A 26,489-nucleotide genomic window follows, 5' to 3' on the forward strand; every position below is an offset into this window, starting at 1 on the left:
TTCTCCTTGCTCTATAACGTACACTACTAATTTGGGTTGGCTCCGGACCAGTTATTAATTAAGGAATCGGAGCTGGTGGCAGCGGATTTGTCCTGTGTGTTTGGGAGACTTTGTAGCGACAGCGGCGTTGATCATTATTGTGCCCGCCTGAGTGGGAGTAGTTATATCGCCCTCGCTGCAGTGTGCCCATTAGCCAGTACATAATAAGGCAGCCTTTCGGCGACTAATTACTCTAGGTGCAGCACCTAGTCTGACCTGAGGAAAAGGAGGGCGCCAGAGAGCTGCAAGTTCCAAACCGGAACTGGGAAGTGGGACATAGATAAATCCCCTTCATAAAAGAACCGGGGGCAACCAAACAACCCCTGTTCATGACATGTGAGCGGTGGGGATAATAAAGGTATCCTCCCTGGGATCCATGACAGTGGGGGACACTACACACCGGAGACCCCCCCGATCTGGTAATATGGGGGACACTACACACAGGAGACCGCAATCTGGTAATATAGAGGATACTACACACCGGAGACCCCCCCGATCTGGTAATATGGGGGACACTACACACAGGAGACCGCAATCTGGTAATATAGAGGATACTACACACCGGAGACCCCCCCGATCTGGTAATATGGGGGACACTACACACAGGAGACCGCAATCTGGTAATATAGAGGATACTACACACCGGAGACCCCCCCCGATCTGGTAATATGGGGGACACTACACACAGGAGACCGCAATGTGGTAATACAGAGGTTACTACACACCTGAGACCCCCCCGATCTGGTAATATGGGGGGGGACACTACACACAGGAGACCCCCGATCTGGTAATATGGGGGACACTACACACAGGAGACCCCCGATCTGGTAATATGGGGGACACTACACACAGGAGACCCCCGATCTGGTAATATGGGGGACACTACACACAGGAGACCCCCGATCTGGTAATATGGGGGACACTACACACAGGAGACCGCAATCTGGTAATATAGAGGATACTACACACCGGAGACCCCCCCCGATCTGGTAATATGGGGGACACTACACACAGGAGACCGCAATCTGGTAATATAGAGGATACTACACACCGGAGACCCCCCCGATCTGGTAATATGGAGGACACTACACACAGGAGACCCCCGATCTGGTAATATGGGGGACACTACACACAGGAGACCCCCGATCTGGTAATATGGGGGACGCTACACACAGGAGACCCCCGATCTGGTAATATGGAGGACGCTACACACAGGAGACCCCCGATCTGGTAATATGGGGGACGCTACACACAGGAGACCCCCGATCTGGTAATATGGGGGACACTACACACAGGAGACCCCCTGATCTGGTAATATGGAGGATGCTACACACAGGAGATCCCCCGATCTGGTAATATGGAGGACGCTACACACAGGAGACCCCCGATCTGGTAATATGGGTGTCAGGAAATAGGAGGAAGTTCTGGTTACTTCAATTACACATACAGAGCTCTCAGCTGCAGTTTCCTCTGCCGGCCAGCACAAGGCTGGAATTCTAAGCCCCTCTTCCTCTCTCCCCCCTGCTATATAGCTGTAATGTGAGACCAGCGTGCCAGCTTCACTGAGGTATTTTTATGGCTTTGTGCTGGGAAAGCCAGTCCTCTGTCTAAACCCCTCATCCCCCCTCTCACCTGATACCAGCTATAACTGGTACAGCAACTTTCAAACCACATGGGACTTTTTTGTTCTTGAAAAGTTATGTATAATGGCACTGATCAGGGATAGAGATATAAGGGTTACATATTCTGAATGTCCGAGAGATCTATAACTCACTGAAATCGCAAGGCTCTAAGCCAAACCAACAGATCTCTCCATAAACGGGTCATATATCTACGCTGTGTTTATACTTAAAAGAACCCCCATGATGTGGTGAGCATCATGATCACTGGGTCATTCGTCTCTGAGGTTCATACAGCGAGTTATGTATGGAAATACTATACACAAAGTGTGATGCCGCGCTTAGGGGTTAGGTGCTACGTGGTGTAACCAGTGACTGAGCACCGCAAGTAAAGAGGCAATGGCAGAAACAGATTATAATAATTTCCCCTTAATTTAGTAACTATAATGTGCGAAGAACCATGCAGGCCGATGCTTACCCTGCTAGTAGTGCACGTGTAGTCTTGGTATCACGTACCTCTGAGAGGTGGATCCAGTCGGCATAGAATATAAGGAAGGGGGGAAGCCCCACAATGGTGGTTCAGGCGTTATTGGAGGATAGGCACAGATCCTGTTGTTGATTCCAGCAGCTAGGGGTATATACATTTTTTGTCTCTTATCCTCTCCTGATTCAGGCACTTGTCCACAGTGAGGCGAGTGCCAGTGTGTTTTATCTTTTTCACTTACGTATAGAAATGGTTTCTCATAACTCTAAGAATGGGAGTATTCAGCCTCTGAGTGAGGTCACCACAGGGGGAATGCCTAGTTTTTGGGCACGGAGATAAGCGAGTGAGAAATCAGTCTTGACTAGTCTTTGTCCCTGATCTAGCTGCGAGACAGATCTGTAATGCATCTAGATTATCCCCCACAGCACATGGTCAGCCATGAGATGAAATGACGTAACGAACTGTAAGTGTTTTTCAACTTTAATCCCATTTTATTTGTAATTGTACTGTACATACGATACTTGTCTACTTTTATAATATCTTTTTATACTTCTGTAAACACTGCCTACCTTTTGGGAGTAAAATATATAAAATTACTAGCTTCATTTCTCCTTGCTCTATAACGTACACTACTAATTTGGGTTGGCTCCGGACCAGTTATTAATTAAGGAATCGAAGCTGGTGGCAGCGGATTTGTCCTGTGTGTTTGGGAGACTTTGTAGCGACAGACGGCGTTGATCATTATTGTGCCCGCCTGAGTGGGAGTAGTTATATCGCCCTCGCTGCATTGTGCCCATTAGCCAGTACATAGCAGGCAGCCTTTCTGGCAACTAATTATCCTAGGTGCAGTACCCTGTCTGACCTGAGGAAAAGGAGGGCGCCAGAGAGCTGCAAGTTCCAAACCGGAACTGGGAAGTGGGATATAGATAAATCCCCTTCATAAAAGAATTGGGGGCAACCAAACAACCCCTGTTCATGACATGTCAGCGGTGGGGATAATAAAGGTATCCTCCCTGGCATCCGTGACAGTGGGGGACACTACACACAGGAGACCCCCCCCCCCCACTCTGGTAATATGGGGGACACTACACACCGGAGACCCCCCCGATCTGGTAATATAGAGGATAACTACACACAGGAGACTGCAATCTGGTAATATAGAGGATACTACACACCGGAGACCCCCCCGATCTGGTAATATGGAGGACACTACACACCGGAGACCCCCCCGATCTGGTAATATGGAGGACACTACACACAGGAGACCCCAGATCTGGTAATATGGGGGACGCTACACACAGGAGACTGCAATCTGGTAATATAGAGGATACTACACACCGGAGACCCCCCCCCGATCTGGTAATATGGAGGACACTACACACAGGAGACCCCCGATCTGGTAATGTGGGAGCAGTGCAGTTACCTGGCCTCAGTGTGTACAGACCCTTCACGATGGCCGCCATGGTGGAGGGGGTGACCTGGAATGGTGTGGACTGCGCTTCCAGCAACAGAGCTGTAAGGAAGGAACAGAGGTGAGTGGATCCCGTGATCATGTGCGGAGTGCAATAATGAAGTGGGGCCGGTGGGTGATGGGGGCAGCTAAGACACTCACGCATCAGGCTGTAGATGTGCTTCTCGGCGACGTGCTCGGTGAACAGCAGGATCAGCTCGTCCCTCAGGTCACGGTTCAGCTTAGTTTCTATATAAAACTTGTTCTGGAGGAAAAACATTTTTTTTTTCACATGATTGGAAGAATGTGGGAGTCCCAGCTCAGTCATGCCATCCCACCAGGGTGATCACCGCCATTACTCACCACACCTAAGGACCATGAAAAACATTCACAGATCAATCTTTACAACATTCTGACAAAAGATCCCAGTAGACACATGGAAGGGCCCAGTGCCTCCCAGAGAGATCCGCCAAGAGGGGCCCAGTGCCTCCCAGAGAAATCCGCCAAGAGGGGCCCAGTGCCTCCCAGAGAGATCCGCCAAGAGGGGCCCAGTGCCTCCCAGAGAGATCCGCCAAGAGGGGCCCAGTGCCTCCCAGAGAGATCCGCCAAGAGGGGCCCAGTGCCTCCCAGAGAAATCCGCCAAGAGGGGCCCAGTGCCTCCCAGAGAGATCCGCCAAGAGGGGCCCAGTGCCTCCCAGAGAAATCCGCCAAGAGGGGCCCAGTGCCTCCCAGAGAGATCCGCCAAGAGGGGCCCAGTGCCTCCCAGAGAAATCCGCCAAGAGGGGCCCAGTGCCTCCCAGAGAGATCCGCCAAGAGGGGCCCAGTGCCTCCCAGAGAAATCCGCCAAGAGGGGCCCAGTGCCTCCCAGAGAGATCCGCCAAGAGGGGCCCAGTGCCTCCCAGAGAGATCCGCCAAGAGGGGCCCAGTGCCTCCCAGAGAGATCCGCCAAGAGGGGCCCAGTGCCTCCCAGAGAGATCCGCCAAGAGGGGCCCAGTGCCTCCCAGAGAGATCCGCCAAGAGGGGCCCAGTGCCTCCCAGAGAGATCCGCCAAGAGGGGCCCAGTGCCTCCCAGAGAGATCCGCCAAGAGGGGCCCAGTGCCTCCCAGAGAGATCCGCCAAGAGGGGCCCAGTGCCTCCCAGAGAGATCCGCCAAGAGGGGCCCAGTGCCTCCCAGAGAGATCCGCCAAGAGGGGCCCAGTGCCTCCCAGAGAGATCCGCCAAGAGGGGCCCAGTGCCTCCCAGAGAGATCCGCCAAGAGGGGCCCAGTGCCTCCCAGAGAGATCCGCCAAGAGGGGCCCAGTGCCTCCCAGAGAGATCCGCCAAGAGGGTCCAGTGCCTCCCAGAGAGATCCGCCAAGAGGGGCCCAGTGCCTCCCAGAGTGATCCGCCAAGAGGGGCCCAGTGCCTCCCAGAGAGATCCGCCAAGAGGGTCCAGTGCCTTCCAGAGTGATCCGCCAAGAAAGGCCCAGTGCCTCCCAGAGAGATCCGCCAAGAGGGGCCCAGTGCCTCCCAGAGAGATCCGCCGGGTCTTCCAGAGAGATCCGCCGGGTCTTCCAGAGAGATCCGCCGGGAGCGGCCCAGGGTCTTCCAGAGAGATCTGCCGGGAGCGGCCCAGGGTCTTCCAGAGAGATCCGCCGGAAGGGGCCCAGGGTCTTCCAAAGAGATCTGCCGGGAGGCACCCAGGGTCTTCCAGAGAGATCCGCCGGGAGCAGCCCAGGGTCTTCCAGAGAGATCCGCCGGGAGCAGCCCAGGGTCTTCCAGAGAGATCCGCCGGAAGGGGCCCAGGGTCTTCCAGAGAGATCCGCCGGGAGGCGCCCAGGGTCTTCCAAAGAGATCCGCCGAGAGCAGCCCAGGGTCTTCCAAAGAGATCCGCCGGGAGCAGCCCAGGGTCTTCCAGAGAGATCCGCCAAGAGGGTCCAGTGCCTTCCAGAGTGATCCGCCAAGAAAGGCACAGTGCCTCCCAGAGAGATCCGCCAAGAGGGGCCCAGTGCCTCCCAGAGAGATCCGCCGGGTCTTCCAGAGAGATCCGCCGGGTCTTCCAGAGAGATCCGCCGGGAGCGGCCCAGGGTCTTCCAGAGAGATCCGCCGGGAGCGGCCCAGGGTCTTCCAGAGAGATCTGCTGGGAGCGGCCCAGGTCTTCCAGAGAGATCCGCCGGAAGGGGCCCAGGGTCTTCCAAAGAGATCCGCCGGGAGGCGCCCAGGGTCTTCCAAAGAGATCCGCCGGGAGCAGCCCAGGGTCGTCCAGAGAGATCCGCCGGAAGGGGCCCAGGGTCTTCCAGAGAGATCCACCGGGAGGCGCCCAGGGTCTTCCAAAGAGATCCGCCGGGAGCAGCCCAGGGTCTTCCAGAGATCCGCCGGGAGCAGCCCAGGGTCTTCCAGAGAGATCCACCGGGAGGCGCCCAGGGTCTTCCAGAGAGATCCGCCGGGAGCAGCCCAGGGTCTTCCAGAGAGATCCACCGGGAGCGGCCCAGGGTCTTCCAGAGAGATCTGCCGGGAGCGGCCCAGGGTCTTCCAGAGAGATCTGCCGGGAGCGGCCCAGGGTCTTCCAGAGAGATCCGCCGGAAGGGGCCCAGGGTCTTCCAAAGAGATCCGCCGGGAGGCGCCCAGGGTCTTCCAAAGAGATCCGCCGGGAGCAGCCCAGGGTCTTCCAGAGAGATCCGCCGGAAGGGGCCCAGGGTCTTCCAGAGAGATCCACCGGGAGGCGCCCAGGGTCTTCCAAAGAGATCCGCCGGGAGCAGCCCAGGGTCTTCCAGAGAGATCCGCCGGGAGCAGCCCAGGGTCTTCCAGAGAGATCCACCGGGAGGCGCCCAGGGTCTTCCAGAGAGATCCGCCGGGAGCAGCCCAGGGTCTTCCAGAGAGATCCACCGGGAGGCGCCCAGGGTCTTCCAGAGAGATCCGCCGGGAGCAGCCCAGGGTCTTCCAGAGAGATCCGCCGGGAGCAGCCCAGGGTCTTCCAGAGAGATCCGCCGGAAGGGGCCCAGGGTCTTCCAGAGAGATCCACCGGGAGGCACCCAGGGTCTTCCAAAGAGATCCGCCGGGAGCAGCCCTGGGTCTTCCAGAGATCCGCCGGGAGCAGCCCAGGGTCTTCCAGAGATCCGCCGGGAGCAGCCCAGGGTCTTCCAGAGAGATCCGCCGGAAGGGGCCCAGGGTCTTCCAAAGAGATCCGCCAGGAGCAGCCCAGGGTCTTCCAGAGATCCGCCGGGAGCAGCCCATGGTCTTCCATAGAGATCTGCCGGGAGCAGCCCACGGTCTTCCAGAGAGTTCCGCCGAGAGGCGCCCAGGGTCTTCCAGAGAGACCCGCCGAGAGGCGCCCAGGGTCTTCCAGAGAGATCCGCCGGGAGCAGCCCAGGGTCTTCCATAGAGATCTGCCGGGAGCAGCCCAGGGTCTTCCAGAGAGATCCGCCGGGAGGCGCCAGGGTCTTCCAGAGAGACCCAGGGTCTCATGAAGAGTGGTGGAGGGTGTCCCCTCTCCCTCACATTAGTGCTGCCGGATGCACAACTTGTCCCAGTCTCATGTGTCTTGTGGAGCCCCCAGTAGCTGTGCAGTGTGGGTTTCTACATGTAGGACTTACCATATAGATGAAGAGGGGGACGATGCTGTGCAGAGCCCCCATATACTGGCTCAGAGCCAGGTTGAACTTCTCTATATACTGCTCCGGAGAAGCCGTCTGCAACACAGGAAGGAAAAAAGTGCACAATATGAGCACCGGCCCAGTCCTACTAAAGCCAGCACCAGAGAACCGGGATCCCAACCCCCACCAGAGGAGGTAGTCAACAAACCACCCCCGAGTGGCAATGTCTAGAACCAGCGCTGCCACCCGCCTGGCTGTAGAGGATAAGCCTTCTGGGTAGAGTCTGCTCCCCTGTCCCGCTAACCCCGAGCTGGGTTTTCATATCGGTGTAATTCCTCTACAGTGTTTCCCAAACTCCAGTGCTCACGGACCCCACGGGTCATGTTTTCAGGATTTCCTTAGTATTGCGCAAGTAATGGAAGCATCATCAAGACATCAGAAATTGTCTCACCTGTGCAACACTATGGAAATCCTGAAAACATGACCCGTGGGGTCCGTGAGCACTGGAGTTTGGGAAACACTGCTCTAGATCATGTACGAGATCTTTGTTCCCCGCTCAACATACACGGCGCCCAGGACCAACCACAAATCACCGGGGGGTAGCGACCTACCTGCAACTCCAGGGACACCTTCTCCAGGTGGCAGGTGATCTTACACATCAGGTCGCTGTACATCTGCTCCGAGTGCTGCTGACACACGCACTTGTACACACAGCTGCAAGAGAGGTTCAGATAAGGGAGCTGCGTCTGCCGGAGGGGGTGCCCGCACTGGACTTTACCTGTAGATCTGCTCGTAGGAGATGGGGATGTAGTCCCCCGGGCTCTGGGTCAGCAGCTGCTCAATGGCGCTCTCCAGCTTCGGCCAATACGTGTTCTTATAATCATCAACGGTGATCACATTCATCACTGGAAAAGAAGAGCAGCAAGATCAGGGGGAGCTGGCGCGGACCTCCTCGGTATATACCAGCACAAACCTACACAGTGGTGAGATCAGGGGGAGCCGGCGCAGACCTCCCCGGTATATACCAGCACAAACCTACACAGTGGTGAGATTAGGGAGAGCCGGCGCGGACCTCCCTCGGTATATACCAGCACAAACCTACACAGTGGTGAGATTAGGGAGAGCGGGCCGCGGACCTCACCCGGTATACAGTACAGACCAAAAGTTTGGACACACCTTCTCATTGAAAGATTTGGGAATGTGTGTGTAGAAGAGGTTTTATTGCTTCTAGCTGCAAATTTCAGGTTCTGGGCAACTTACTCATTCCCTCCCACAAAAGGAATTTTTACAACCGCTATAGCTGCAATAGACAATTGTACAGCTAAAACTGGTCTGATATCGCTCTTAAGACATGTAGTTCTTTGTCCTGTTATAGTAAGATATTGGGCCACCGGTTTGGGCTAGGAAAATAAGTCCATGTTGCAAATCTCCATCGGCGGATCTGTCAGCCACTGTAAGCGCGAACCTCTAATTCCAACAGGTACAAAGTACGGATTTCTCCGGAACTGGGTGTCCCAACCAGCCCGAATTTGGTACCAATAGGAAGCCAAATGTAAAAGAAGATGAATGAGGGGTGTGCTGTGATTCTGACATGTTTGGGAGCGAAAATACAAGAATTATAAGAATTGTTGGAGAAAACTGTACAGCTGAGGAGAGGGGAGGGCGATGTTAACTCAACCCTTTTAGTCATGTCACCAGGCTGCAGCTGTAAGTTTTCTGCAAGGCACCCAGCAGTTAGTCTTACCTGAGGAGCTCTTACTGCCAGCCCTGATGAACTGGGATATTTGGAGCTCCGCCCACTAGCCTGGTTTTGCCTGAAATGACCTAAACACATGTAAAGTGTTAATTTCTCATTTAACCCCTGTTATTTTATAATTACTTTGTACATATTTTCAATTGTCTCTTTTGTAACATCCTTGTAATATTTTGATAAACACTACCTAATCTTTCGGAGTAAAATATTTAAATGACTAGTTTTGTTCTACCTGCTCTAAAACGTACCCTAAGTCTTCTGAAGGGAATTACGCTACTGTTTTGGGTTAGCTTCGGACCCATTAATCGAAGCTGGTGGCAGCATACCTTGTTCTGTGTGTACACACTATATATAATTACACACAGATGTCACACACTGTACACTATATATAATTACACACAGATGTCACACACTGTACACACTATATATAATTACACACAGATGTCACACTGTACACTATATACAATTACACACAGATGTCACACTGTACACACTATATATAATTACACACAGATGTCACACACTGTACACTATATATAATTACACACAGATGTCACACACTGTACACTATATATAATTACACACAGATGTCACACACTGTACACTATATACAATTACACACAGATGTCACACACTGTACACTATATACAATTACACACAGATGTCACACACTGTACACTATATACAATTACACACAGATGTCACACACTATATATAATTACACACAGATGTCACACACTGTACACTATATAATTACACACAGATGTCACACACTGTACACACTATATATAATTACACACAGATGTCACACACTGTACACTATATATAATTACACACAGATGTCACACACTATATATAATTACACACAGATGTCACACACTGTACACTATATATAATTACACACAGATGTCACACACTATATATAATTACACACAGATGTCACACACTGTACACTATATACAATTACACACAGATGTCACACACTGTACACTATATACAATTACACACAGATGTCACACACTGTACACTATATATAATTACACACAGATGTCACACACTATATATAATTACACACAGATGTCACACACTGTACACTATATATAATTACACACAGATGTCACACACTGTACACACTATATATAATTACACACAGATGTCACACTGTACACTATATACAATTACACACAGATGTCACACACTGTACACTATATATAATTACACACAGATGTCACACACTGTATACACTATATATAATTACACACAGATGTCACACACTGTACACTATATACAATTACACACAGATGTCACACACTGTACACTATATACAATTACACACAGATGTCACACACTGTACACTATATACAATTACACACAGATGTCACACACTATATATAATTACACACAGATGTCACACACTGTACACTATATAATTACACACAGATGTCACACACTGTACACACTATATATAATTACACACAGATGTCACACACTGTACACTATATATAATTACACACAGATGTCACACACTATATATAATTACACACAGATGTCACACACTGTACACTATATATAATTACACACAGATGTCACACACTATATATAATTACACACAGATGTCACACACTGTACACTATATACAATTACACACAGATGTCACACACTGTACACTATATACAATTACACACAGATGTCACACACTGTACACTATATATAATTACACACAGATGTCACACACTATATATAATTACACACAGATGTCACACACTGTACACTATATATAATTACACACAGATGTCACACACTGTACACACGATATATAATTACACACAGATGTCACACACTATATATAATTACACACAGATGTCACACACTGTACACTATATAATTACACACAGATGTCACACACTGTACACTATATATAATTACAAACAGATGTCACACTGTACACTATATATAATTACACACAGATGTCACACATTGTACACACTATATATAATTACACACAGATGTCACACTGCACACTATATATATATAATTACACACAGATGTCACACACTGTACACACTATATATAAATACACACAGATGTCACACTGTACACTATAATTACACACAGATGTCACACACTGTACACTATATATAATTACACACAGATGTCACACTGTACACACTATATATAATTACACACAGATGTCACACACTGTACACACTATATATAATTACACACAGATGTCACACACTGCACACTATATATAATTACACACAGATGTCACACACTGCACACTATATATAATTACACACAGATGTCACACACTGTACACACTATATATAATTACACACAGATGTCACACACTGTACACTATATATAATTACACACAGATGTCACACACTGCACACTATATATAATTACACACAGATGTCACACTGCACACTATATATAATTACACACAGATGTCACACACTATACACACTATATATAATTACACACAGATGTCACACACTGTACACTATATATAATTACACACAGATGTCACACACTATACACACTATATATAATTACACACAGATGTCACACACTGTACACTATATATAATTACACACAGATGTCACACACTATACACACTATATATAATTACACACAGATGTCACACACTGTACACACTATATATAATTACACACAGATGTCACACACTGTACACTATATATAATTACACACAGATGTCACACACTGCACACTATATATAATTACACACAGATGTCACACTGCACACTATATATAATTACACACAGATGTCACACACTATACACACTATATATAATTACACACAGATGTCACACACTGTACACTATATATAATTACACACAGATGTCACACACTATACACACTATATATAATTACACACAGATGTCACACACTGTACACTATATATAATTACACACAGATGTCACACACTGTACACTATATATAATTACACACAGATGTCACACACTGTACACTATATATAATTACACACAGATGTCACACACTGTACACTATATATAATTACACACAGATGTCACACACTGTACACTATATATATAATTACACACAGATGTCACACACTGTACACACTATATATAATTACACACAGATGTCACACACTGTACACTATATATAATTACACACAGATGTCACACACTGCACACTATATATAATTACACACAGATGTCACACACTGTACACTATATATAATTACACACAGATGTCACACTGTACACACTATATATAATTACACACAGATGTCACACTGTACACACTATATATAATTACACACAGGTGTCACACACTGTACACACTATATATAATTACACACAGATGTCACACACTGTACACACTATATATAATTACACACAGATGTCACACACTGTACACTATATATAATTACACACAGATGTCACACACTGTACACTATATATAATTACACACAGATGTCACACACTGTACACTATATATAATTACACACAGATGTCACACACTGTACACACTATATATAATTACACACAGATGTCACACACTGTACACACTATATATAATTACACACAGATGTCACACACTGTACACACTATATATAATTACACACAGATGTCACACTGCACACACTATATATAATTACACACAGATGTCACACACTGTACACTATATATAATTACACACAGATGTCACACTGCACACACTATATATAATTACACACAGATGTCACACACTGTACACTATATATAATTACACACAGATGTCACACACTGCACACTATATATAATTACACACAGATGTCACACACTGTACACTATATATAATTACACACAGATGTCACACACTGTACACTATATATAATTACACACAGATGTCACACACTGTACACTATATATAATTACACACAGATGTCACACACTGTACACACTATATATAATTACACACAGATGTCACACACTGTACACTATATATAATTACACACAGATGTCACACACTGTACACACTATATATAATTACACAGATGTCACACACTGTACACACTATATATAATTACACAGATGTCACACACTGTACACTATATATAATAACAGATGTCACACACTGTACACTATATATAATAACAAACAGATGTCACACACTGTACACTATATATAATTACACACAGATGTCACACACTATATATAATTACACAGATGTCACACACTGTACACACTATATATAATTACACACAGATGTCACACACTGTACACTATATATAATTACACACAGATGTCACACACTGTACACTATATATAATTACACACAGATGTCACACACTGTACACACTATATATAATTACACACAGATGTCACACACTGTACACTATATATAATTACACACAGATGTCACACACTGTACACTATATATAATTACACACAGATGTCACACACTGTACACTATATATAATTACACACAGATGTCACACACTGTACACTATATATAATTACACACAGATGTCACACACTGTACACTATATATAATTACACACAGATGTCACACACTGCACACTATATATAATTACACACAGATGTCACACACTGCACACTATATATAATTACACACAGATGTCACACACTGTACACTATATATAATTACACACAGATGTCACACACTGTACACTATATATAATTACACACAGATGTCACACACTGTACACACTATATATAATTACACACAGATGTCACACACTGTACACACTATATATAATTACACACAGATGTCACACACTGTACACACTATATATAATTACACACAGATGTCACACACTGTACACACTATATATAATAACAAACAGATGTCACACACTGTACACACTATATATAATTACACACAGATGTCACACACTGTACACACTATATATAATTACACACAGATGTCACACACTGTACACTATATATAATTACACACAGATGTCACACACTGTACACACTATATATAATTACACACAGATGTCACACACTGTACACACTATATATAATTACACACAGATGTCACACACTGTACACTATATATAATTACACACAGATGTCACACACTGTACACTATATATAATTACACACAGATGTCACACACTGTACACACTATATATAATTACACACAGATGTCACACACTGTACACTATATACAGGTCCTTCTCAAAAAATTAGCATATAGTGTTAAATTTCATTATTTACCATAATGTAATGATTACAATTAAACTTTCATATATTATAGATTCATTATCCACCAACTGAAATTTGTCAGGTCTTTTATTGTTTTAATACTGATGATTTTGGCATACAACTCCTGATAACCCAAAAAACCTGTCTCAATAAATTAGCATATCAAGAAAAGGTTCTCTAAACGACCTATTACCCTAATCTTCTGACTGTGGAGACCTGGGTGTCGTAACCAGTGCCTTCCCCCCTCCCATCAATCCCGTAATAAAACACACACCGTCCTAGGTGGGTTGAACAGGTCGGTCACAGTTTATTAATTAACTAATCGGAGAAAGGGCAATTACATATCGTAACGAGCGGCTCACGCCGAGCTCCTGTCAGTGATCGACAGGGGAATTGGCCCAACGAGCGGTTACGACCTTTGCCCTCCTCCGCTTTTTCCGCTGTGACTTAATAAAGGTTACCAGGGTTAGTTATAACAACATACGTAATAAAAAAATTTTTTTTTTTTTTTTTTTAAAATCTTATAACATAATTCACACATTTACATTCTCCTGGGGGTTAGTTTAATCATTAGCCTTTAAAAGGGAGGGTGGGTGGGACAAAAGCTTCCAGGTGTCCTGCCGAGAGTGAAAGAGAAAGTTCTCGGCCGGACACCTGGATTTAACCCCTGTAGGAGTGGCCGTAGGACCCCTCCCCTCTAGTGCCCACTGGCCGGCTGGGGGTCTTCCAATTAGTGCATCACTAAGGGGGAGTGATGCTAGGGGGGAACTGGCACAGACATTCTTTTCGTGCAGCTCTCTGTGTGCTCCCCAGTCAGAGACGCGTACCTTATTCAGTACCGCGTCTGCCAGACTGTGGAGACCTGGGTGTCGTAACCAGTGCCTTCCCCCCTCCCATCAATCCCGTAATGAAACACACACAGTCCTAGGTGGGTTGAACAGGTCGGTCACAGTTTATTAATTAACTAATCGGAGAAAGGGCAATTACATATCATAACGAGCGGCTCGCGCCGAGCTCCTGTCAGTGATCGACAGGGGAATTGGCCCAACGAGCGGTTACGACCTTTGCCCTCCTCCGCTTTTTCCGCCACGGAGGATCCCGTGTATTAACTACGCGGGACTCCGACCCCACCCCTCGATGCTAAGGCCTGTTCAACCCCATCCTGTAAACCAGACAGAAAAATATTGAGGCCAATGTCCGTTAGGTGAACTCCGTCCGGTCTTAATTGTGGCGTGTTATCCCCTTGTAGCTGGCGGTGCCGGATCACGATACCGCCTCTTCCTCTCACATATTTTCCAATCCGCGCGTTGAATTTCCTTCTTGTCCGCTCTATGGCTTTTTTATCTCTTACTCCTCGCCAAACGGCCCGTGGTGTTATATCCGACCACACCAGTATCATGTTCCTGAATAGACAGTATCCGACCACACCAGTATCATGTTCCTGAATAGACAGTTGCACCTTTCCATATCCGTTGTCACCCATTTGTACAATTCAGCCACCTTTTGTTTGCCCAGGTCATTGCCACCCGCGTGTACCACCATTATCACCGGATGTTCCGCCATCCTTGCTATGCCAACCATCTCTTTGAACACCTGTTTCCACTGGAGGCCTCTGACACCCCTCCAGTTTACTTTTATGCCCGGGAGGTAAAGATTTGTTCCTCCTGGCCGCAGTTTGGCCCTCTTTTCGGCCCAGTAAACGTAGGAATCTCCTACAACCCAAACATCAACCCCTGAAAGAGACAACACATGTTAATTAAGCAAGTCGGGTCTTATGTATCTGGCGAAGCATGCGGACCTCCAACGACCCATTCTCTGCACCTCGGCCTCTGGCACTCCTGCCCTAGCCGCTTCTGCGGCTGCTCCTATGCGGAACGAATGTGTTCCGTACTCCTTTGGATTTGCGCCGGCTTTTTCCAAGCATAGCTTGAACATCGCCTGAAATTGGTACTTGGTCATAGGGGACCCGTCTGTATGAGTGAAGAAAAATCTACCAGCGTGTCTTATCCCGGCGTATCTTCTAACCATTTTTAGCGGGCAAGCTGGGCCATCTGTGGAGTTAACCAGTACCCATGTGCCCCTACCAGTGGGATCGCATTTGGATTTTCTAACCCTGATGCGCAGGGCGTCACTGCATATAACTATGTCCTCATTAATTAGGCCTCCTTCCGACGCGTTTTTTGACCGCGGTAGCAATTCGCTGATACGCAGCGCTCCGAAAAAGACGGTCGCAAAAGTTGCTGATATGAGGGCCGCCTCATATTGCGATAAGCAGACCGACGGGGATATCGCAATCAGGTCCTGCAATAGTCTCAGAGAAATGGGGCGGCGACATTCTTGGCTCGGCTGAAGCCTTTTCCAACCGTTTATGGCTTGTCTTATGCAAAAGGACTTAGTTACGTGTACCCAACCCAATAATTGAAAGAAAAATGCTAGCCCCGATAATTTCCGTTGTGCCGAGGTGCCCGACGCCCCACTTTCCCTCATCCGTAATAAGAAATCGGTTGTCACCGCGCTTCGTGCTCGGTCGCATTTATCGACTGGCCTACCCCGAATTAGTGAGCACCACTCCTCCCAAGCCTTACCATACATGTGCCAGGTAGCTGGCGAAACAGAGGCCCGGATTAAGGGCATCAATGATTGGCCACTGTGTCCCACAGGGACTGTGGACACCGAATACCCCGGGGGTTGCGCGTTGGGCTGCTGGATTCTGAAAGCCTGCCAATTGGAAAATAACAATGGGTTAATGATATTCTCGTCGACTTCCGCCACCACGGTGGCTCTACACCAAATATTGTTTTCAAGGCATAACAGCGCAAGCCGTCGCAAAAGAGCAAGTATGGGCAAGGATGAAGAAGACATGTGATTTAAACTCTTCGCTGTTTTCACATTTTTAGTTTGGAAACGAATGTTCATGTTCCTCAACTGATCGGCCCATATCTCCAATGCTGCTACAACCACAAACAATTCCCATAGGGCTGGGTCTTGCCCCCACTTTGTTGTCGTCCATTTCTCTGGCCAACCAGATTTGCACCATTGGTTTTTATAGATTGCTGCGAAACCCTCTTTTTTGTTCCATCCTATTGTCAGCCCTAAATCCTCGCTTGTGATCTCTCTAGCCATGACGCACGTGTGACCGTTGTACGATTGTAGGAACGTCTGCCATACCAGCAGATCTGCTTTTAGCGAACGAGTGAGCCTAATTCTAGGGCCGGGCTAAGAAGCGCCTTTTGTTGCCAGGGATAGTCTGCGCGAGAAAGCTCTGCCGACCGGCATTACGCGGCAGGCGAAGGTCAGTAGACCCAATAACGCCTGCATTTGCTGTAGGGTTACCTTGTTAACTTCGAGGAAGCCTTTCAACATTTGCAGGGTTTTTTGTATTTTATCCTCTGGTAATCAGAAAACCATCATCTTGGTATCTATTTCAATGCCCAGAAAGGGCAATACATTACATGGTCCCTCCGTTTTCTCCGGTGACAAGGGCACGCCGAATTTCAGTGAGATAGATTTGAATTTTTCTAGTAGATTGGAGCAGAGTTTAGAATTTCTGGGGCCGACAAACAGGAAATCGTCGAGGTAGTGAATTAGGGATTTACTGCCCGTTTCGTACCGAACTACGTGTTGAATAGCTCGAAATAGTGACATGAGATGGAACATCCCATTGGGAGGCACATGTCGAAGTAATAGTATTGGTCCCCTTTGCAGCCCAGAAAGTGGAAACATTCGGGGTGCACGGGTAGTAACCGGAATGCCGATTCTATGTCGGATTTGGCTAGCAGGGCGCCGGGTCCGGCTGCCCGTACTAATTCTACCGCTTTATCGAACGACGCGTATGAGACAGAAGTTTCTTCTGGGAAAATTGCGTTGTTAACCGAATCGCCCTTTGGGTGAGATAAATGATGGATTAGGCGGTATTTACCGGGTTCCTTTTTTGGTATGATGCCTAATGGAGATATTTTAATGTTTTTGAAGGGGAGCGACTTAAAGGGGCCTGCTACCCTACCCATTTCCACCTCCTTGATGATTTTTTGTCTAAGAATTTTGGGGAATTCGCGAGCCGATTTTAGGTTATCAGATAGGGTTGGCGTTCTTGTTAACCTAAAGGGAAGAAAGAACCCGTCAGAGAATCCTGCCTGCAGCTGCTGAGCCGCTTCCTTATTAGGGTAGAGCTTTAGCCAGGGGGCCATCGCGGTTGCGCTCACTGGGGTTCTGCCTTGTAGGCCCTTTGTATGCCTGACAAATGCACCTTGACGCTGGGTGTCCCCCCCCCCGCAAGCGGAACAGTCATGTCTGAATTTGCATAAATTGTGGAAACGGCAGTTTCCCTCGTTATATAGCCAGCAGGCCCCGGGTTTTCGCACGACCACTGAGTTCTGACCTGCAGTTGTGGACTAATACTGCGAAGGCCTGGAGCCAATTATTCATGGTTAACCCGATTTTTGATCTCCCTCTATCGAAACCCCCTTTCGTTAGCTCTATCAACCGTTTGTTGGTCCGTTGATAACAGCGACCAAATATCAATATAATCGTTGTCCCAGATTTTCTGTCTCGTTTCCTGGTCTATATGAGCGCCTAGCGGGCTGATCCCGCAGAAGAAGGCGGTGTTGTGTTGTTCACCACATTTCCCCTTGCATGAGTTAATTGTAGGATTATCTCCTTTAACGCTGAAGTTAGCTCCACTTCCTTTACATTAACCCCGTAGCGTAACGTTTCCTCGCTATCCTTGGTACACTCACCGCTGTGTGACTCTGGACGAGTGTACACCGATCCTGGAGGAACCCCCGCAGATGTTGACGGGGGGATGTCGCAGGACGGGGAAACTCTGGCTCCCGCTACAGCGAGGGATTGGCCGATGTGCTGGCCGATGCACTGAGTATTGTGCGTTGGAGCCCGATTACTACCACGCAGTGGTGGATTGATGGCTCTGTCTTCCGTGACTGCGTGGTGGTTGTTGTGGCTGGAAGCCGCGGGGGATTGTTCTCCCCGGCTGATAGCCCTAGAGGGTGACCGTGATTTAGAGGACTTGCCGCGTGCATGATGACTCCTATCCGGACTTAGCGATACATCAGACCCCTCGGATGTTGCTGATGACAGCCATCCTCTGGCCGGGATCTGCGGCGGCTCCTATGGGAGCTGCGTTTGCAGGAGTAGCGGGAACGGCGAAGGGAGTTATCGGAGGAAGATTGGGAGGACGTGCGGCGTCTACGCCTTCGTCCGCCGTTATAATGCGGTGTAATGGGGGGGGATTCTATGAGTAGACAGAGGGGGATTATTGGCTGTAGATGGTCCTGCAGTGCTAATTAGAAGGGGGGGGCGTAAGGAGGTCACTGTATTCTTCCCTATTGCTGGGATTTGACGGGGCGGTGGTTAACGGAAGATTTTTATTAAGGTTTTGGGCAGTGGGGGGAGGTGAGAATGTGTCTGTGCTTGGTGCGTTTACTGAGATGTCGCCGTAATTCCCGCTGCACGGCTGTTGAGCGCCCTGCTCGGTCCCATGGGACCGAAAACAGCGCTCTTCAGCCGCCCTATGACCTCTCTGGCCTGACCCCTGATACCCCCGTGCAGGCATCAGTGCTGCGCCTGCCGGGGGTAGGCTAGAGGTCACGCCCGGTGACAAATCAGCACGCTGTTCGGTCGAGTTCAACCGAACAGCGCGCTCTGGGGAACGTGAGGGGTTAAAACCAGCCTCCAGGTTACCCCCTGCGGGCAGCGTATATGTGCCCGCAGGGAAGGTAATGGAGGACTGGCTAGCGCTGTTCTCCTCGCTGGGATCCGATGACCGGAAGTGGGTGGGCGGAGACAGGAAGTTGGTGGGTGGAGCTTTTCCCCGGTGCCGGACCAAGCCCGAGGAGGGAGCCGGAAGATGCCGGCAGCTGCGAGGCGGTGAGCCAGCCCCCTCCCCGACCTGGAGCCGCTCTGGGGCGCGGGGTAAGCGGGCGGACCGCCTTTCCCCCTGTATCGCCCGCAGCGGCCCTGGAGCGGCCGGGGATTGGGGCGATACCTCTAACCGCCCGGCGCTGCACACCCCCGCTGCTGCCCCCGGAGCTGCAGGAGGGGAAAGTGGCGGCGCCGCGGGCAGAACGGCGCGACCGGGGATTGGGGCGAGGGCTCTAATCGCCCGGCCCTACTCCGCCGCCTATGCCCGCCCGACGCTGGTCGGGCCCCGGACAGCTGCGGACCAGAGGGGGGCGCAGGTATCCAGGCAGCTCCACCCTCCGTACCCCCGGCACCCATCGCAGAACGACCCGTAGCCGGCGTGCGGAGAGCCGGACATGGAGCGACCTGAGGGCCCAGGGGAGACGACTCTAGCCGGACCACCAGGTGAGGGGATTGTGAGCAGGGGGGAGGAGAGGGAACAGAAAGCTGAGCCCTGACCCCGGTAAAATTGGCCTGAAGCCAGTGCTCACCTTTCTGTGCCGCTCCCTTCAACAGGGCCGCAACCAGGGGGTCCGACATCACTGCAGGGGTACAGACAAAAGCTTCCAGGTGTCCTGCCGAGAGTGAAAGAGAAAGTTCCTGGCCGGACACCTGGATTTAACCCCCGTAGGAGTGGCCGTAGGACCCCTCCCCTCTAGTGCCCACTGGCCGGCTGGGGGTCTTCCAATTAGTGCATCACTAAGGGGGAGTGATGCTAGGGGGGAACTGGCACAGATATTATTTTCGTGCAGCTCTCTGTGTGCTCCCCAGTCAGAGACGCGTACCTTAATCAGTACCGCGTCTGCCAGAATCAACTAATTAACTCTAAACACATGCAAAAGATACCTGAGGCTTTTATAAACTCCCTGCCTGGTTCATTACTCAAAACCCCCATCATGGGTAAGACTAGCGACCTGACAGATGTCAAGAAGGCCATCATTGACACCCTCAAGCAAGAGGGTAAGACCCAGAAAGAAATTTCTCAACAAATAGGCTGTTCCCAGAGTGCTGTATCAAGGCACCTCAATGGTAAGTCTGTTGGAAGGAAACAATGTGGCAGAAAACGCTGTACAACGAGAAGAGGAGACCGGACCCTGAGGAAGATTGTGGAGAAGGACCGATTCCAGACCTTGGGGAACCTGAGGAAGCAGTGGACTGAGTCTGGTGTGGAAACATCCAGAGCCACCGTGCACAGGCGTGTGCAGGAAATGGGCTACAGGTGCCGCATTCCCCAGGTAAAGCCACTTTTGAACCATAAACAGCGGCAGAGGCGCCTGACCTGGGCTACAGAGAAGCAGCACTGGACTGTTGCTAAGTGGTCCCAAGTACTTTTTTCTGATGAAAGCAAATTTTGCATGTCATTCGGAAATCAAGGTGCCAGAGTCTGGAGGAAGACTGGGGAGAAGGAAATGCCAAAATGCCTGAAGTCCAGTGTCAAGTCCCCACAGTCAGTGATGGTGTGGGGTGCCATGTCAGCTGCTGGTGTTGGTCCACTGTGTTTCATCAAGGGCAGGGTCAATGCAGCTAGCTATCAGGAGATTTTGGAGCACTTCATGCTTCCATAGGCTGAAATGCTTTATGGAGATGAAGATTTCATTTTTCAGCACGACCTGGCACCTGCTCACAGTGCCAAAACCACTGGTAAATGGTTTACTGACCATGGTATTACTGTGCTCAATTGGCCTGCCAACTCTCCTGACCTGAACCCCATAGAGAATCTGTGGGATATTGTGAAGAGAAAGTTGAGAGACGCAAGACCCAACACTCTGGATGAGCTTAAGGCCGCTATTGAAGCATCCTGGGCCTCCATAACCTCTCAGCAGTGTCACAGGCTGATTGCCTCCATGCCACGCCGCATTGAAGCAGTCATTTCTGCCAAAGGATTCCCCACCAAGTATTGAGTGCATAACTGAACATTATTATTTGATGGTTTTTTTGTTTGTTATTAAAAAACACTTTTATTTGATTGGATGGGTGAAATATGCTAATTTATTGAGACAGGTTTTTTGGGTTATCAGGAGTTGTATGCCAAAATCATCAGTATTAAAACAATAAAAGACCTGACAAATTTCAGTTGGTGGATAATGAATCTATAATATATGACAGTTTAATTGTAATCATTACATTATGGTAAATAATGACATTTAACACTATATGCTAATTTTTTGAGAAGGACCTGTATAATTACACACAGATGTCACAAACTGTACACTATATATAATTACACACAGATGTCACACACTGTACACTATATATAATTACACACAGATGTCACACACTGTACACTATATATAATTACACACAGATGTCACACACTGCACACTATATATAATTACACACAGATGTCACACACTGTACACTATATATAATTACACACAGATGTCACACACTGTACACTATATATAATTACACACAGATGTCACACACTGTACACTATATATAATTACACACAGATGTCACACACTGTACACACTATATATAATTACACACAGATGTCACACACTGTACACTATATATAATTACACACAGATGTCACACACTGTACACTATATATAATTACACACAGATGTCACACACTGCACACTATATAATTACACACAGATGTCACACACTGTACACTATATATAATTACACACAGATGTCACACACTGTACACTATATATAATTACACACAGATGTCACACACTGTACACACTATATATAATTACACACAGATGTCACAAACTGTACACTATATATAATTACACACAGATGTCACAAACTGTACACTATATATAATTACACACAGATGTCACACACTGTACACTATATATAATTACACACAGATGTCACAAACTGTACACTATATATAATTACACACAGATGTCACACACTGTACACTATATATAATTACACACAGATGTCACACACTGTACACTATATATAATTACACACAGATGTCACACACTGCACACTATATAATTACACACAGATGTCACACACTGTACACTATATATAATTACACACAGATGTCACACACTGCACACTATATATAATTACACACAGATGTCACACACTGTACACTATATATAATTACACACAGATGTCACACACTGTACACACTATATATAATTACACACAGATGTCACACACTGTACACTATATATAATTACACACAGATGTCACACTGTACACTATATATAATTACACACAGATGTCACACACTGCACACTATATAATTACACACAGATGTCACACACTGTACACACTATATATAATTACACACAGGTGTCACACACTGTACACACTATATATAATTACACACAGGTGTCACACACTGTACACTATATATAATTACACACAGATATCACACACTGTACACACTATATATAATTACACACAGATGTCACACTGTACACTATATATAATTACACACAGATGTCACACACTGTACACTATATATAATTACACACAGATGTCACACACTGTACACACTATATATAATTACACACAGATGTCACACTGTACACACTATATATAATTACACACAGATGTCACACACTGCACACTATATATAATTACACAGATGTCACACACTATACACTATATATAATTACACACAGATGTCACACACTGCACACTATATATAATTACACACAGATGTCACACACTGCACACTATATATAATTACACACAGATGTCAAACACTGCACACTATATATAATTACACAGATGTCACACACTGTACACACTATATATAATTACACACAGATGTCACACACTGTACACTATATATAATTACACACAGATGTCACACACTGTACACTATATATAATTACACACAGATGTCACACTGTACACTATATATAATTACACACAGACGTCACACACTGCACACTATATAATTACACACAGATGTCACACACTGCACACTATATATAATTACACACAGATGTCACACTGTACACTATATATAATTACACACAGATGTCACACACTGCACACTATATAATTACACAGATGTCACACACTGCACACACTATATATATAATTACACACAGATGTCACACTGTACACACTATATATAATTACACACATATGTCACACACTGTACACTATATATAATTACACACAGATGTCACACTGTACACTATATATAATTACACACAGATGTCACACACTGCACACTATATATAATTACACACAGATGTCACACACTGCACACTATATATAATTACACACAGATGTCACACACTGCACACTATATATAATTACACACAGATGTCACACACTGCACACTATATATAATTACACACAGATGTCACACTGTACACACTATATATAATTACACTCAGATGTCACACACTGTACACTATATATAATTACACACAGATGTCACACACTGTACACACTATATAATTACACACAGATGTCACACACTGTACACTATATATAATTACACACACTGTACACACTATATATAATTACACACAGATGTCACACACTGTACACTATATATAATTACACACAGATGTCACACACTACACTATATATAATTACACACAGATGTCACACTGTACACTATATATAATTACACACAGATGTCACACACTGTACACTATATATAATTACACAGATGTCACACACTGTACACTATATATAATTACACACAGATGTCACACACTGTACACACTATATATAATTACACACAGATGTCACACACTGTACACTATATATAATTACACACAGATGTCACACACTGTACACTATATATAATTACACACAGATGTCACACACTGTACACTATATATAATTACACACAGATGTCACACACTGTACACTATATATAATTACACACAGATGTCACACACTGTACACACTATATATAATTACACACAGATGTCACACACTGTACACTATATATAATTACACAGATGTCACACACTGTACACACTATATATAATTACACACAGATGTCACACACTGTACACTATATATAATTACACACAGATGTCACACTGTACACACTATATATAATTACACACAGATGTCACACACTGTACACACTATATATAATTACACACAGATGTCACACACTGTACACTATACATAATTACACACAGATGTCACACTGTACACACTATATATAATTACACACAGATGTCACACACTGTACACACTATATATAATTACACAGATGTCACACACTGTACACACTATATATAATTACACACAGATGTCACACACTGTACACTATATATAATTACACACAGATGTCACACACTGTACACTATATATAATTACACACAGATGTCACACACTGTACACTATATATAATTACACACAGATGTCACACACTGTACACACTATATATAATTACACACAGATGTCACACACTGTACACACTATATATAATTACACACAGATGTCACACACTGTACACTATATATAATTACACACAGATGTCACACACTGTACACACTATATATAATTACACACAGATGTCACACACTGTACACTATATATAATTACACACAGATGTCACACACTGTACACTATATATAATTACACACAGATGTCACACACTGTACACTATATATAATTACACACAGATGTCACACACTGTACACACTATATATAATTACACACAGATGTCACACACTGCACACTATATATAATTACACACAGATGTCACACACTGCACACTATATATAATTACACACAGATGTCACACACTGCACACTATATATAATTACACACAGATGTCACACACTGTACACACTATATATAATTACACACAGATGTCACACACTGTACACTATATATAATTACACACAGATGTCACACACTGTACACACTATATATAATTACACACAGATGTCACACTGCACACTATATATAATTACACACAGATGTCACACACTGTACACACTATATATAATTACACAGATGTCACACTGCACACTATATATAATTACACACAGATGTCACACACTGTACACTATATATAATTACACACAGATGTCACACTGTACACACTATATATAATTACACACAGATGTCACACACTGCACACTATATATAATTACACAGATGTCACACACTGTACACTATATATAATTACACACAGATGTCACACACTGTACACTATATATAATTACACACAGATGTCACACACTGTACACTATATATAATTACACACAGATGTCACACACTGTACACTATATATAATTACACACATATGTCACACACTGCACACTATATATAATTACACAGATGTCACACACTGTACACACTATATATAATTACACACAGATGTCACACACTGTACACACTATATATAATTACACACAGATGTCACACACTGTACACTATATATAATTACACACAGATGTCACACTGTACACACTATATATAATTACACACAGATGTCACACACTGTACACACTATATATAATTACACACATA

At 46.2% G+C, this 26,489-nt stretch overlaps 1 protein-coding gene across 2 annotated transcripts in view; it reads right to left on the bottom strand.

Moving 5' to 3' along the window:
- CACUL1 (CDK2 associated cullin domain 1) overlaps positions 1-26,489 on the bottom strand; it is an 89,393-nt gene that overhangs the window by 46,502 nt on the left and 16,402 nt on the right. Inside the window, exons 2-7 of one of the 2 annotated variants that reach the window (XM_069754405.1) lie at positions 8,908-8,987; positions 7,942-8,068; positions 7,775-7,877; positions 7,164-7,259; positions 3,755-3,857; positions 3,566-3,655 (exon numbers count right to left, since the gene is read on the bottom strand). In XM_069754405.1, coding sequence (XP_069610506.1) covers positions 3,566-3,655; positions 3,755-3,857; positions 7,164-7,259; positions 7,775-7,877; positions 7,942-8,066 — 517 coding nt within the window. In that variant the 5' untranslated portion in view covers positions 8,067-8,068; positions 8,908-8,987. The remainder of the gene's footprint in view (positions 1-3,565; positions 3,656-3,754; positions 3,858-7,163; positions 7,260-7,774; positions 7,878-7,941; positions 8,069-8,907; positions 8,988-26,489) is intronic. The other variant, XM_069754404.1, reaches the window with a different exon arrangement.

The sequence above is a fragment of the Ranitomeya imitator genome, chromosome 2 (genome assembly GCF_032444005.1).
Source record: "Ranitomeya imitator isolate aRanImi1 chromosome 2, aRanImi1.pri, whole genome shotgun sequence".
Classification (NCBI taxonomy): domain Eukaryota; kingdom Metazoa; phylum Chordata; class Amphibia; order Anura; family Dendrobatidae; genus Ranitomeya; species Ranitomeya imitator.